The 13,885-nt window shown below is 34.5% G+C and overlaps 1 protein-coding gene across 3 annotated transcripts in view; it reads right to left on the bottom strand.

Moving 5' to 3' along the window:
* The window catches only part of PAX3 (paired box 3), a 113,136-nt gene that overhangs the window by 34,339 nt on the left and 64,912 nt on the right, over positions 1 to 13,885 (bottom strand). For 2 of the 3 annotated variants that reach the window (XM_074192548.1, XM_074192549.1), the window contains exon 5: positions 4,646 to 4,851. In XM_074192548.1, coding sequence (XP_074048649.1) covers positions 4,646 to 4,851 — 206 coding nt within the window. The remainder of the gene's footprint in view (positions 1 to 4,645; positions 4,852 to 13,885) is intronic. The other variant, XM_074192550.1, reaches the window with a different exon arrangement.

Raw genomic sequence — 13,885 nt, 5'->3', positions numbered from 1 at the left:
AAATTTATCCAAACCCAGTAGAATTCTGCTATTCAGAGGGAGTTGACTTACTTTGCAAGATCAGAGCATCTTTCCTAGAATAGAGACAAGACAGGCTACAGAAAAACAGAATGATGAAAATGCTTCAATCCCTACTTTTGTTTTAAGCACTTTAGTATCTATAGAAAATGTGCATTTTCCAAGGAGGAAAATTAACTATTAGTTCTCCAGAAAATGTACTTTGCCAATTTGTACTCTACTATCCTATGAGGCAGTTCACTATTGACATAGAAAGCTATCATATACCTTGCCCTACCACTAATAATAATATTTTTTACTAAATTTAAAATCTTTGAAATTAATTCCCCTGTGTTGAAAGCACTATGGGAAGAAATAAAATTTATATATATATATATATATATATAGCAAAGCGATGGAATATTTGCTCATACATTGATAGAATTGAAAACCTCCTTACTTTTCACAGGAGGAAACCAACACCCCAAGATGGTCTCTTGGGTTTCAAGGTTACCCAGGAAGACAGTGACAGACCTGGAGCTGGAACTAAAGTTTCAGGGTGTCTAATTCAATGCTTTTGCTTGATTATACTTCTGTAAGTCATTCACAATCTATTTCTGGATCCTAAATGGCCTCAGGTGCATCATTTCAGTGTCTGACCAGTAGCCTGGACACAGTAGACATTCAATAACTATTTTTAATTTCCCATCTCGAGCATCAATTATTATTGTAATATACAGTGACAGCTAAGAAAAATTTCCATTGAAGGAATGATGGACAAATCAGTGTCAACTACATTTTAGATACAGTAAGAAATAAAAAGGTTAAAAAGAAATTGAAAGAATTAGAATAAGTAATGAAGAAACAAAACTCTCATTCTTTTGCAGATGATGTGATAATATGCTTCAAGAACCCTAGAAAATCATCCAAAAAGCTATTGGAAACAATTAGCAACTTCAGCAAAGTAGCAGGACATAACATAAATGTACATAAATCATCAGCATTTCTACATATTACTAACAAGATATAGCAGCAAGAGGCAGAAAGAGAAATTCTATTCAAAGCAACGGTAGATAACATAAAATACTTGGGAGACTACCTGCCAAGGCAAACTCCAAAACTATATGAAAATAACAATAAAACAAATAAAATAAGGTCTAAATAACTGAACAAATGTCAATTACTCATGAATAGACTGAGCTAATATAATAAAAATGATCATTCCACTGAAATTAAATTATTTATTCTGTACCATGCCACTCAAACTTCCAAAAAATTACTTTATTGAGCTAGGGGAAAAAAATAGTAACTAAATTCATATGGAAGAACAAAAGGTCAAGAATCTCCAAGTAAATTAATGGGACAAAAATGCCAAGGAAGGCAGCCTAGCCAGACCAGATCTAAAAATTATATTATAAAGCATCTGGCATCAAAACTGTTTGGTACTGGCTAAGAAATGGAATGATGGATGAGTGGGATAGATTAGATGCAAAAGAAACAGTAGTAAATGACTGTGATAATCTGTTGTTTGATATACCCCAAAGCTCCACTTTCTGAGATAAAAACTCACCCTTTGATAAAACCTACTAGGAAAACTTGAAGATAGTAAGGTAGAAACTAGTCCTAGACCAATATCTCACACCCTATACCTGGATACGGTTGAAATGGGTACAGGATTTTGACATAAAGTTTGATATCATAAGCCAATTAGGAGAACAAGGAAGTTTATCTGTCAGATCTATGAAAAGAGAAACAGTTTACCAAAGAACCAAAGAAGAGAGACAGAGAACATTATAAAATACAAAATGGATACTTTCAATTATTTTAAATTGAAAAACTATTGCACAAATAAAACCATTATAACCAAGAAAGGCAGTAAGTTGGGCAACAATTTTTACAACTAGTGTTTCTGATAAAGGACTAATTTCTAAAATATATGGGGAACTGAGTCAAATTTATAAGAATAAAAAGTCATTTCCAAGTTGATCAGTGGTCAAAGGATGTGAAAAGGCAATTCTCAGATGAAGAAATTAAAATTTATCTATAGTCATATGAAAAAATGCTCTAAATTTTTATTTAGAGAAATTCACATTAAAACAACTCTGAGGTACCACCTCACGTGTATCCGATTGATCATTATGACTAAAAAGGAAAATGATCAATGTTGGAGGGGATGTAGGAAAACTAGGGCACAAATGCATTGTTGGTGGAAGAGTGAACTGATCAGGGCTTTCTGGAGAGCAATTTGGAATTATGCCCAAAGGGCAATAAGATTATGCATACCCACTGAGCAGCAATACCACTGCTAGGTCTGTATTCCAAAAAGATCACCAAAAAAAGTGTAAAACTCACATGTAGAAATTGAGGGGATTCCTATCCACTAGGGAATGTGGTATAAGAATGTGATGGAATGCTATTATTCTATAAGAAATCTTAAGGAATGGGACTTCAGAATAGCCTGGAGAGGCTTGAATGAACTAATGCTGAGTGAAAAAAGCAGAACTAGAAGAACATTGTGCACACTAGGGGAGCAACATTGGGAGAAGATCAACTGTGATTTTTTCATTTCAGCAGCACAATAATAAAAGACAATTCTAAAAGACTTGTGATGGAAAAATACCATCCACATTCAGTGAAGGAAGTATGGAGTATAAATGCAGACCACAGTTTACTATCTTCACTTTATGAAAGTTGTCTTAGGTATTATTTTTTATTTTTTTCCATTTTAATTTGATTCTTCTTTCAAAACATGATTGTTGTGGATCTATGTTTAGCATGGTTAAATGTGTATTACTTTGATTGATGTCGAGGGAAGGGGAGAAAGGAGGGAGAGAGGAAAATGTAAAACTCAAAACCTTGCAAAAATATTGATATTGAAAACTACTGTTGCATGTTAGAAAAATAAATAAATGAAATATTATTTTCTGAAGAAAAGTGAAATAAAGAATAGTTTTTAAAAAAAAATAAAATAGGGGCAGCTAAGTGGCTTAGTGGATAGAGCACAGGCCCTGGAGTCAGGAGGACCAGAGTTTAAATATGGTTAAGACACCTAATACTTATTTAGTTGTGTGACCTTGGGCAAGTCACTTAACCCCATTGTTTTGCCAAAAAACAAAAACAAAAAAAACAACAAATAAATAAATAAAATGGTAAAATTACTTGCAACAGATGAACTGAATAGCTTGAAATCTTACCCATAATAGAAGAATGTTCTCCTAGTAATGTCAATCAAAGATTAAATCTAGTTCCAATTTTATCCCATTCCTATTATTACATTTAAAACATTTTAAAAATCTAAAAATAAGACTTTACAAGCAACTTTCTTTAGCTCTTTTATGGTTCTCTAAATGGCTTAGATGTTTTTTAAAATGTTTTCTTGTCTCTCTTCAACTAAATAATCTTTAAAGTAAACTGTTTAAACCTTGGTTTCATAATCTAAGAATTGTGATGGTTAGGTAAGGATGATCTCTAAACTCTTTTCTATGCTTACCATTTTTTTTTAGTATTTCTCACAAGGTCATAGGGCACTGCACATAGTAAACATAAACAAAGTTTTGTGGAATGAATACATCTTAGTCATAGCTAATGATTTTAGACCCAAGGGCAAAGAGCACACAAAATTCAGTTTTATGCCTCAAATTCAGTTGTTGAGACTAGAAATGAATAACACCCCACTGAGGGGAGACAAAGACATTGGTACATCTCAGAGCAGCTGCTAAGGAGATTGCCATCCAGTGGGGAAGAGAGAAACAGAGGCCAGAAAAGAACTCACCTGAGGAAAAGCCTCTGGGGACAGGAAGCGAACCATCTGCTAGTTGCCAGGATTAATTAATTATTCATACTAAGCGAGAGTCTCAGTACGGCATAGTAAATAGGGGAGGGAGCTGATGTCAAGATTAGAAAATTTCTATCTCTGATACATAATAGCAGTGTTATCTTTGGTACATCACTCATCCTCTGTCCTCATCAACTCTATAGCATTTAATAAACCATGTTTGTATCAAGGATAATCTAGTGAAGCCTATGGATACCTTAGAATCTTTTTAAATGCACAAAATAAAATACATAAGTTTACAAAGGAAATCAATTATATAAACTATAGCTATCAAAATATTTTTTAAAAGTTCACAGACCCTACTAAAAGGCTATACTCTAAGGCAATAATTGACTAAAGCAGTTGGTGATGTGAATTAATAAGGGGAATTTTTCATTGGTTGATGAATTTCCTACATCAACCAATCAGTAAAATGAGAGAGGGAGGGAGGGAAGGAGGGAGGGGGGGAGAGAGAGAGAGAGAGAGAAAGAGAGAGAGAGAGAGAGAGAGAGAGAGAGAGAGAGAGAGAGAGATGAATGAATAGGGTGGTAGGTGAAAAATGAAATGACTAAGGAAATAGATAAATGGAAGATTAGATGAATGACTAAATGAATATAAATACATAATTGCTGCTAACTAGATGCTAAGCTCAGTTGTTTCTACAGCTGCTGAAAGAGTTTACATGCTATCAGCACCCTCTAAATTATGGTAACTGGACCAAAGCCCTGGTTAAATTGCCCTAATCATTGCCAGGATCCTAGTCAACACCAGAAATAAAAACACTGAGAACCATGGAGCCACAGTGTTGTGGTGGCATTCCTCTTCAATTGGTACCTGAACTCGGGCTTCTGTGAGCTTAGCCCTTTGGGCGAGTTCTTCTCTGGTATAAATGTCAGGGTAGTGGGTTCTTTCGAAAGCCCTTTCCAGCTCTTCCAGTTGCTCTGCTGTAAAGGTTGTCCGGCTCCGACGCTGTTTCCTCTTTAGTGGTAAGTCTGGTTCTGAATCAATATCTGAGCCTTCATCAGATTGAGGTGCTGAAGCTAGGAAGTATTAAGAAAAAGAAAGAAAGAAAGAAAGAAAGAAAGAAAGACAAGGAGAAAGAAAGAAAGAAAGAAAGAAGGAAGGAAGGAAGGAAGGAAGGAAGGAAGGAAGGAAGGAAGGAAGGAAGGAAGGAAGGAAGGAAGGAAGGAAGGAAGGAAGGAAGGAAGGAAGGAAGGAAACAAGGAAGGAAACAAGGAAGGAAGGAAAGAAAGAAAGAAAGAAAGAAAGGAAGGAAGGAAGGAAGGAAGGAAGGAAGGAAGGAAGGAAGGAAGAAAGAAAGAAGGAAACAAGGAAGGAAAGAAAGAAAGAAAGAAAGAAAGAAAGAAAGAAAGAAAGAAAGAAAGAAAGAAAGAAAGAAAAATATGAGAGTTAGTAAAACATTTTTAAAAGAGAGACATTGCATGAGAAAGGGACAATAACTTCAGGCTACAACTTTTTGAAAAATTCTGTTATTTTACATGATATATATATAGATAGATACATATAGATATAGATATATGTAGCCATATCTTTAACATTATAGTTTGCATTGCAAGCTTACAAATGTATTTGTGGTATTAATAAAAAATTGTAAACATAAATTTATACTACATATAGACATCATTACAGTAGAAAATAGAAATATTGTTTGGGGATCAAAGAATTTTCAAATTCCTTGATCATAAGATGAGTGAGCAGACCCCAGTATACCCTAACATATAACTCTTAATCACACAAAAACATAAACATACCTATATGTATTTGTCCATTCTAAGATTTTCCATCATCCTTGTTATATTAGTATATACATTTTCTTATTTTACTTATATAAATATGGTGTAATAAAAATAATAGCATTCATTTAATGATAATTGTTATTAAATGTTATTGTTTATAATTTATTCATATTAAAATAATAATTTAAAGTTCCTAGATGACTATATTTATTATGGGAATACGGTATCAAAAAAGGATCAAAGGTAACTAGGAGTTCCTATAACTTTCCTCCCATTATGTACATTAAATTTATCAGATTAGGTAATTGTCACCTCAGAAGAAAGGCAGAATTTGGCCCTGTGTAGAGGAGCTATGGGTTAGGAGGAAGAAGAGATTGCAAGGGAAGTAAAATGTGTTCTGAACTTCCCAAGGGAAGGAGGAAAGAAAAATCCAATAAATGTGGGGAGTGGCTTAGAAAACTAGGAGACCTTAGATGAGCAATGCCATGCTGGTCACTTGTAATTACAGTAAAATTGTAATTTGGATTGGGAAGCATGAAGTCGACTGAATGTATTTGTGAATTAGTGAGATAAATCACTGATTTTGCCTAAAATAATCTCCCTCATCTCTCTACTATTTACAAGTTGGCCTCCTAGATTAGCATTCTGGCCAAACGCTCTGGAGGCATTGTTGCTGTCATTGTTGTTGCTAACATAGCTGTTGTTATTTAAAGGTAACCAAGAGTGTCCTTTCCAACTTCCCTATTCAACAAAATAGGTTTATGGGTTTGTTTGTTTTTTAATGTTGCAAAATCTCAGGTCCTCTGGGATCCTTGGGATCCCACTTAATACAGAGCCTAGAATTTGTCAATTTTCCAGGAATTTCTCCACTGAGAAAATCAGTCAATGAACCTGACACAAACTTCAAAAATAATTTCATACTTAAGACAACTTCATAGTTAATACTACTTTCTTAAATATCAAATCATGGTGTAAGTTGTGTAAGTGTGCAGACTATATTGTGTTTGCACAAGAAGAATAAGACTAGTGATAGTATCTCTTTGTCATTTATTGTAAAATCCTATGATGAGATTTTAATGTATTGTTTATGCAAATCTTAAGCACATAAAGATCAGTTATCTTGTCTGAGGTCCTTTCATGTGATGGTAAAAACTGAAAGTGATGTTAAAACAAATTATCTTTTATAAACGTATATCAAAGCTATAAATTTCAGGGATCATTTCCTAGCAACACCTGAAAAAAATCCCCTCTATCCCAACTCTGACAAGTCATCAATGATCCTCTGTAAACCCCAAAAAAAGGATCCCACAATGTCTGGAGTCCAATGTCTTCAACTTAAGGTTCTATTCCAATATCAGAGTAAATTGTTCTTTATTTGTCTAGTCTTATGATTTCATCAGTGTAGGAAACTGCCACAAATTAATATAAGTTATCTGAATATGTGTGTATAGATATCATGTGGAAAATCAGTAGATTATCATTAGAGAGGTAGAAAATTATCCAGTGAAATACCCTAATGATTGGCTTCCTAAAAATAATTTTTAAAAAACACTATTCTGATCTCAAATGATTTTCTGTCTCATGTTATAGATTATTTGTTTGCCCCATTTAGAGCTTTTGCTCAAATACTGAAGAATGAAGAGCTAAAATTGAGAATTTAGATTTATCATAAGTGAAGAAAAATATCTGAAAATAGAAATTTATATAACTAGTTTCCTTAAGAATGATATATTCAATACTAGCTTAAAAATAGAAAACCAGATCTTTTGCAACTTTCATTAAATTTTAAAGTAGCATTGAGATGATTAGAACTATGCTATAGATTTAGTCAAACAATTATGAAGATTGCAAAAGAATCTCCATAATGATACTGATGAGGACAATGATGGATAACATATTTAGATAGTGCTATTAGATTAACAAAATATTTTCCTTACAAAAATACTTCAGATGTTGATGTTGTCCAGTCATTTCATGTCTTGTCTGACTTCATGGCCATATTTTCTTGGCAAAGAACTAAAGAGAGTTTGCCATTTCCTTCTCTAGCTCATTTTACAGTTGAGGAAACTGAGGCAAATATGGCTAAATGATTTGCTCGGATCACAAAGTTAGATTTGAACTCAAGTAAAGGAGTCTTCCTGCTTTCAGTCCTGGTATTCTATCCACTACTCCACCAAGGGCAATTATTATTCCTTATGTCCATAATACTTTTGGTGTACCAAAAGTCTTAGTGCAATCATAGACTTTAATAGCCTTAAATACAAGGAGACTCTAAATAGATGGAATAGAAGTTGTACTTGGAATCAGTAAAAGTCAAATCCTTCTTCACACACTTAATAACTGTTTGACCCTGAAGATCATTTTACTTCTCTCACAGCCTCCATTTTCTCCACTTCCTCATCTATAGAATGGGGGTAATAATAATAACACCAGAGATTTGGGGAGGATCAAATGAGTCAATATGATATGTGTAAAGCATTTTGCAAATCTTATAGAACATGATGATGATGATGATGATAATAATGAGTATTATTATTATATGTGAAAACAAAGTTCAGAAACTGTGGGGATGCTGAAGCCAGGTCAAAGATTATTAAATTGTCCTTATAAGCATTTAAAGTTTATTTGTAGTGAATGTTTCCAATCAAAATGTGGTTTATTGTTTTATTGATTTCCAGACTCAAGAAAATGATGGGGAAATTTTTAATAATTCAGGTTAAATGTAAAAGGAGATTGGTCATACTTTTTTGGAGAAGTGATTGTTAAACATTTGACAACACAGCCCTGCTCCAACAAAGTAACCTACTCCAGGTTTCACATGTTCAGTGAGACGCAGAGTCACACAACTCTGAATAATAAAATTTTTTATAAGATATTTATTTAGGTATGATATCCTCCTAAATGGTAAGCACCAATAAGGTTAAATACCTGAGTTTTAATTAATTAATTATTCATCTCTGGAACTCTTAACACAATACCACAAATATAATAGATGTTTAATAAATGCTTGCTGACTGTCAAAGTGCATGTGAAGGTCTACTTTTTCATTCCACACTAACAATGTCTTGTCTGCCCTTTGAAAGGACTAGCTGAATCTTCACCAAATGTCTCAGCATATCAAAGGAGTCACGATATAATATAACCTTCTTGATCAAAAAGAAAATTTTCTTAGCAGTACCTAACTTAACTTGGAATTCCATCTGTATGACACTAAAAATATATTGATAAAAACGAACAATTTCCTCAAAATCTGCATTTTTTTTGCATGACATCAACTTGTTTCCCCTGAGCTTTTCATTGGAAAACTGACTGATTCAATTACTTATTTTGGCAGTCTCACATGACTTCACTTTCATTCCTTCCCCCATCTTCCCCCATTCCAACAAAACTAAAAATTAGCAAAAATGATAGAGTAATCTCTTTAAAAGTCAGCAGTTGGAAAGTGTGGAGAGTCTCCTAGCTGGGAAATTTTATTTCCTTAGAAAATTCCAGAGATAAGAACAGAATAGTCTATACTTTCCATTTTAATAAATCACCAATGTCACATATCACCAAATGAAATTGAAACACAATATTTGTGAAAAAAAATGATTTATAATAATCTCCTCAATGTGAAGTATTCATGAGTAATCAAAAATACAAAATCTCAACTAAAATCTCATTTTAAGTATGGGTAAGAAGCAAGGTCATTTTCTTTCATTTCCATTCCATAAGACTTGTTACTTGAATTATTAAAAGCATGTTATCTATTTACACCACCTTACAATGAAATAAAAGCAAAACGGTTTTTAGACAAATCAAAAAGTTTATCTCTACTGCTATAACTTGGAGATTTTGAACAAAGTTAACAAGTTAAACTGCTGAGACACCACAATTGGATTCAACATATTCTCATATGTAAACTATATCAGTAGTCCAGATATCATGTTAAGTAGGAAAAAAAATTTAATTACAGAGAATGGGTAATCAATTATAGTCTATACATACCTTCATAAAGAAAATCTGTTTTATCATTCATTTGTCATTAATGAGAATCATTTACTCTCATTTCTTCTCCCATTAGGTTAAAACCACAAATCAATCAGTCATTTTCACAATAACATACAAATAGGAGAAGATCCATCATTAAAATTTTTAAGAAAATCTTTATGATAGAATAAGGAACATTTTCCCTCAAAATGACAATTAAGTTTCATTTTTAATTGTGGGAAAATTCTCAATGGGTTGACTCAGAACTCCATCTCATTATATATCATAAAATTGACTTGTCCCAGTGCCTTACTCATCTTTCAGACTAAAATATTATAATTTTACTTTTCATATCAAAACTCACTAAGAACACCTTTTGAATTGTGCCTTTATTTCCCCTAAAGTCATCAATATGTCCCCCTTCTTGAAAGGACAAGCAAGCCTTACATAGGAGGGATGTTCTCTCCTTTGTCCACGTAAGTTAGAAACACAAAAACATATCAATGTGATTAACCCAAATGGAAAAAGAAAAAATAAAACTATCTATACCCTTCTAGTATTCTTAAATATGTTTCTTTTGACATGGAATTCTAAAAAAAGAAATAAGAATTTCAAATTCAAAGATGAGCGAATTATTACTATACTTTCCAAATCTTAAATAATTTTCCAATCATGGCCATGTCTAAACCATGCATCAAATCAACCACTATGACCATTAATGTGTCTATTATATCAATCATTGTGGTCTATCACTAAGGAAAGGATCAGACCATCAAGTAGCCATTCTTTGATCTGTCATACCCACCATTTGGGGTCCATCTCCACAGACATTACTGATTCCACCATCCAGTCTACCATTCTACAATCCATCATTAAAACTGATCACCCAGCTTGTATTTCTATTAAACTATTACTTTCTTCCTCTACATTTTCCATGGAACCTCTTCAAAGATAGTTTAGCCCAAGGTTTTGAGGACAGAAAACTATTTGAAGTTATTTTAAACCAGACTACATATATAAGCTTGAACAGAAGGAATCATTCTCAAGTTACTCAGCAAGAAGCAGTAGATATGAATATAGACCCCAAAGTACTTTCAGTAACCTCCCAAATAGTCGTTACCTTTTCATCTGGATCTCTCCATACAGCAGTTCTTAGGACCACCTAATCTACCTCTTCATATCAAATCCACCTATGGATTTTCAAGTTCCCAACTTGTTACTTGCTCCAATGCCTTCCCATCATTTTTCTACTTCCATAATTAAGCTTGGGAAAAGGAGAGTCATCAGTAACAAAAGGGATCAAGGATTGGACAACAATCATACCCCACAGGATTACAAATTCCTCCCTTCAGGAGCAAATCGAAATGGGAGGAGAAGCTGTAAGTACCACCAGTGGACCAACCATGAAGTTTAATTAAAGAAGGAATTACAGAATTAGAAAGCAAGTCTTTGTCCCTTAACCCCTTGTGACCTGTTCTGTGGCCTCAGGAAATATTTCATCCTAGTTAACACTATTATACATAAAATCTTTCCTCATCTTCATAGGGATTTAGTCATGTAGAATTCTATAATTATCAGCTTTCAGACACATATGACGCTAACATGGATGAAGGTAAAAATTGAACAATACAATAGTTTCCATGAATATGTCTGCTATATTGTTTTTCTTTCCATTTGAATAATTAAATAAGCAAAATATGACAACCAGTTCAACTCTAGGTTTGCTTCAGATATAACACAGTTCACTTTTCAAAAAGAGGAGAGTGGAGGTGGAAGAAGTGCCCTCAGCAACACTTCCAAGGCAAAGCTGGTTGCCTCCCATTAGTTATAAAATTGTCCCATTTCAGATTAGAAATAGGTTTCTCCCTTCTTCAAGGCTGATATCCCTAGAGGGGACGTACAATTTTTTTTAATCCCATGATGGTGAATTTCTCTAACTTAAGACTAGGTTGATGTTAAATCACGCCAGAGAACTGCAAAGATATTTTTATATACCCCCAATTAAATAATATCTTTATGTTCCCATGAGGTTTTTCAGGGGATAACTCAATGTTTGATGCACCTTTGGGACTAATCATAGACTGTCCTCTGCTTGTGAGCTTTATCATTCAACAGGGCAGGACACAATGGGGCAGCTAACTGTTTACTGATCTGCAGTAGCCTTTTTACACTGAGAAAGATGTGAATGACCTCTATCGTGTTTACTCGGGTGCAAGCCAGGAGGAGTGAAGCAAGACTGAGACTCCCTCACAGACCCAGAGTAAATGACAAATGACACTTTCCCTTTGTGATCTTTGGGATTTTTGTTGACTTATTTGGAAGCTTTTGTTGGGTCCCAAGAAATGGCCTGTGGCTGAGGCCTATTCTACCAATTTCCACGCTCCATCTGTGGAATCCATCAACGAGGCATTTACGCGTATTCAGGGCTCTGACACCTGCCTGGCAGGGCGCAGGAGACACAAAGAAAGCTGCAGTGGATGAGAAAGGGGAGGTTGGGTTTTGGGGGGGAGGGGGGCCAGTTGAAATGGATGCACAGTAGGGGTTAATCCAAGCTTCTCCAGTCCAGAGGCTTCAGCACCTGGAACCTTCTCTTCCACATTAATTCACAAGCTCCAAAGTACTTGAGGTATTTTTGTTGTTGTAAATTTCAAAAACACATTTTCAATATACATATACATATATATATAAATATATATTACATAAATATATATTATATACACGCACACAGACACACATGTATGTATACTAAAATAGATGAATCACTGCAAGACAAAAACCTAAAGAATTTTTGTCCTTAGGAACTGTGAAATAAATCTATAGAGATCCTTTATTCTGATAATTCAGTTGAGATAAGCAATATGGACTCAGGGCCTATATTATCATCAATCTAAGATTTAAGTAATTGTTATTTCAGAGGTTAATAAAATAACGGATTCAGAAAAAGATGTTGGTTCCTTTTTTCTCTTCATCAGCAGGTTCATCTCCATCTCTGCCCCAGCTCATCCCTCCATTTCCCTCCACCTCCCCCCCCAGAAAAAGACCTCTGGCTAAGGCAAAAATGATGGACCAGTTTATTACAAGGTGTTTCTTGGTTGGAGTCTCCTTTTCTCTTTTAAGATAAAGGCTCACTGAAGAGCACTAGAGTCTAATTAAGTCTCCAATCATTTACCTACTAAGGTTCCAGCCCAGCAGTCCACCACTTCTTGGCTAGAGAAATGTAATGCTATTCCCCTCCTCTCTATCCAGTCCCTCCTACTGAAACCTCCGCCTCACAGCAAGGGGTCATTAAAAAGAAAATAAGCTCCTGCCAGGTTTGTGCTAATCAAAATAGCACAAATAAACTCTGACACTCAACAACTCCCCAAGTGCCCACTACCCTGGGTGGAGAGTACAGATTAGTTATGAATATGGCAGGCAGCAGGGGACAAGTTCAGAAGGTCTAAAGTCAGTTCAGTCAGTCACCTGTGAGTTATTTTAAATCCACAACATAGAGTATTGTATGTTTACTTAAGATAAGAGCTGTTGTAGTTCAGTAAAATGATCTCTGAGCTCATGAGCCGCACTAGCTCAGGATACCCAACAGGAGATTGCAATGGCATTGGAACCCTTTGAGTTTCATTTAATCTGTCGGTTTAATTTCCAGGTCCGTACCCCCATTTCAAAGATAGCTTCCTTCAATATCTATCATCTTAAAATATTGTTTGATCACATAAAAAAACATAAATCTATATAGGGATAGAAAGAATCCACACCCTTTGTCAAGAGCCCCTAAGAAAAAATCAATAATCATTGTGTTTTGGGTTTGGGATTGTTAGTTCTTCCTCAGCAAATGAGTGATTGACTCAGACTGTTAGAAAAATGACTTTTTTAAATAGAAGGATTTACTTTTGATGTCACATGAGTCTACTTGCTAACATATTTTACAATGTTTGTGTTTTTGTCTTCGTGCCCTTTCTGATTCCACCAGAGCAACATCATTTCCTTAATAGGAAATCAGGGAGCAATAAAACACAGAAGTTGAAGGTCCCACATGAACTTGTCCCAGTAAGAGAGCTGAAGAAAGATTTCTATGATTGACTTGGGCAGGCAGGAAAAGGCCTGAAATTAATGGATGCTCTTAGCCCTTATTCCGTGAAGCCTGGTTTCCCAATGAAAAATAATAACCAAAAAAATTACATCCTAGACATGAGTCTCTTTGATTAAGTCACACTCCAATTACCCCACTTTGAAAGCTTCTACTATTTGCAAACAGCATACCAGCAAAAAAAAAAAAAAATCAAATGACTATTTTTTTAAAACCCCCCAGGAACCATGGGAAATTAAAGTCTCACATGAGAAAAACAGAATG

This window comes from Macrotis lagotis, chromosome 6, assembly GCF_037893015.1.
Source record: "Macrotis lagotis isolate mMagLag1 chromosome 6, bilby.v1.9.chrom.fasta, whole genome shotgun sequence".
In the NCBI taxonomy this organism is placed as follows: domain Eukaryota; kingdom Metazoa; phylum Chordata; class Mammalia; order Peramelemorphia; family Peramelidae; genus Macrotis; species Macrotis lagotis.
Note: the sequence above shows the minus strand (reverse complement) of the source record. Positions and strands in the feature narration are given on the sequence as shown.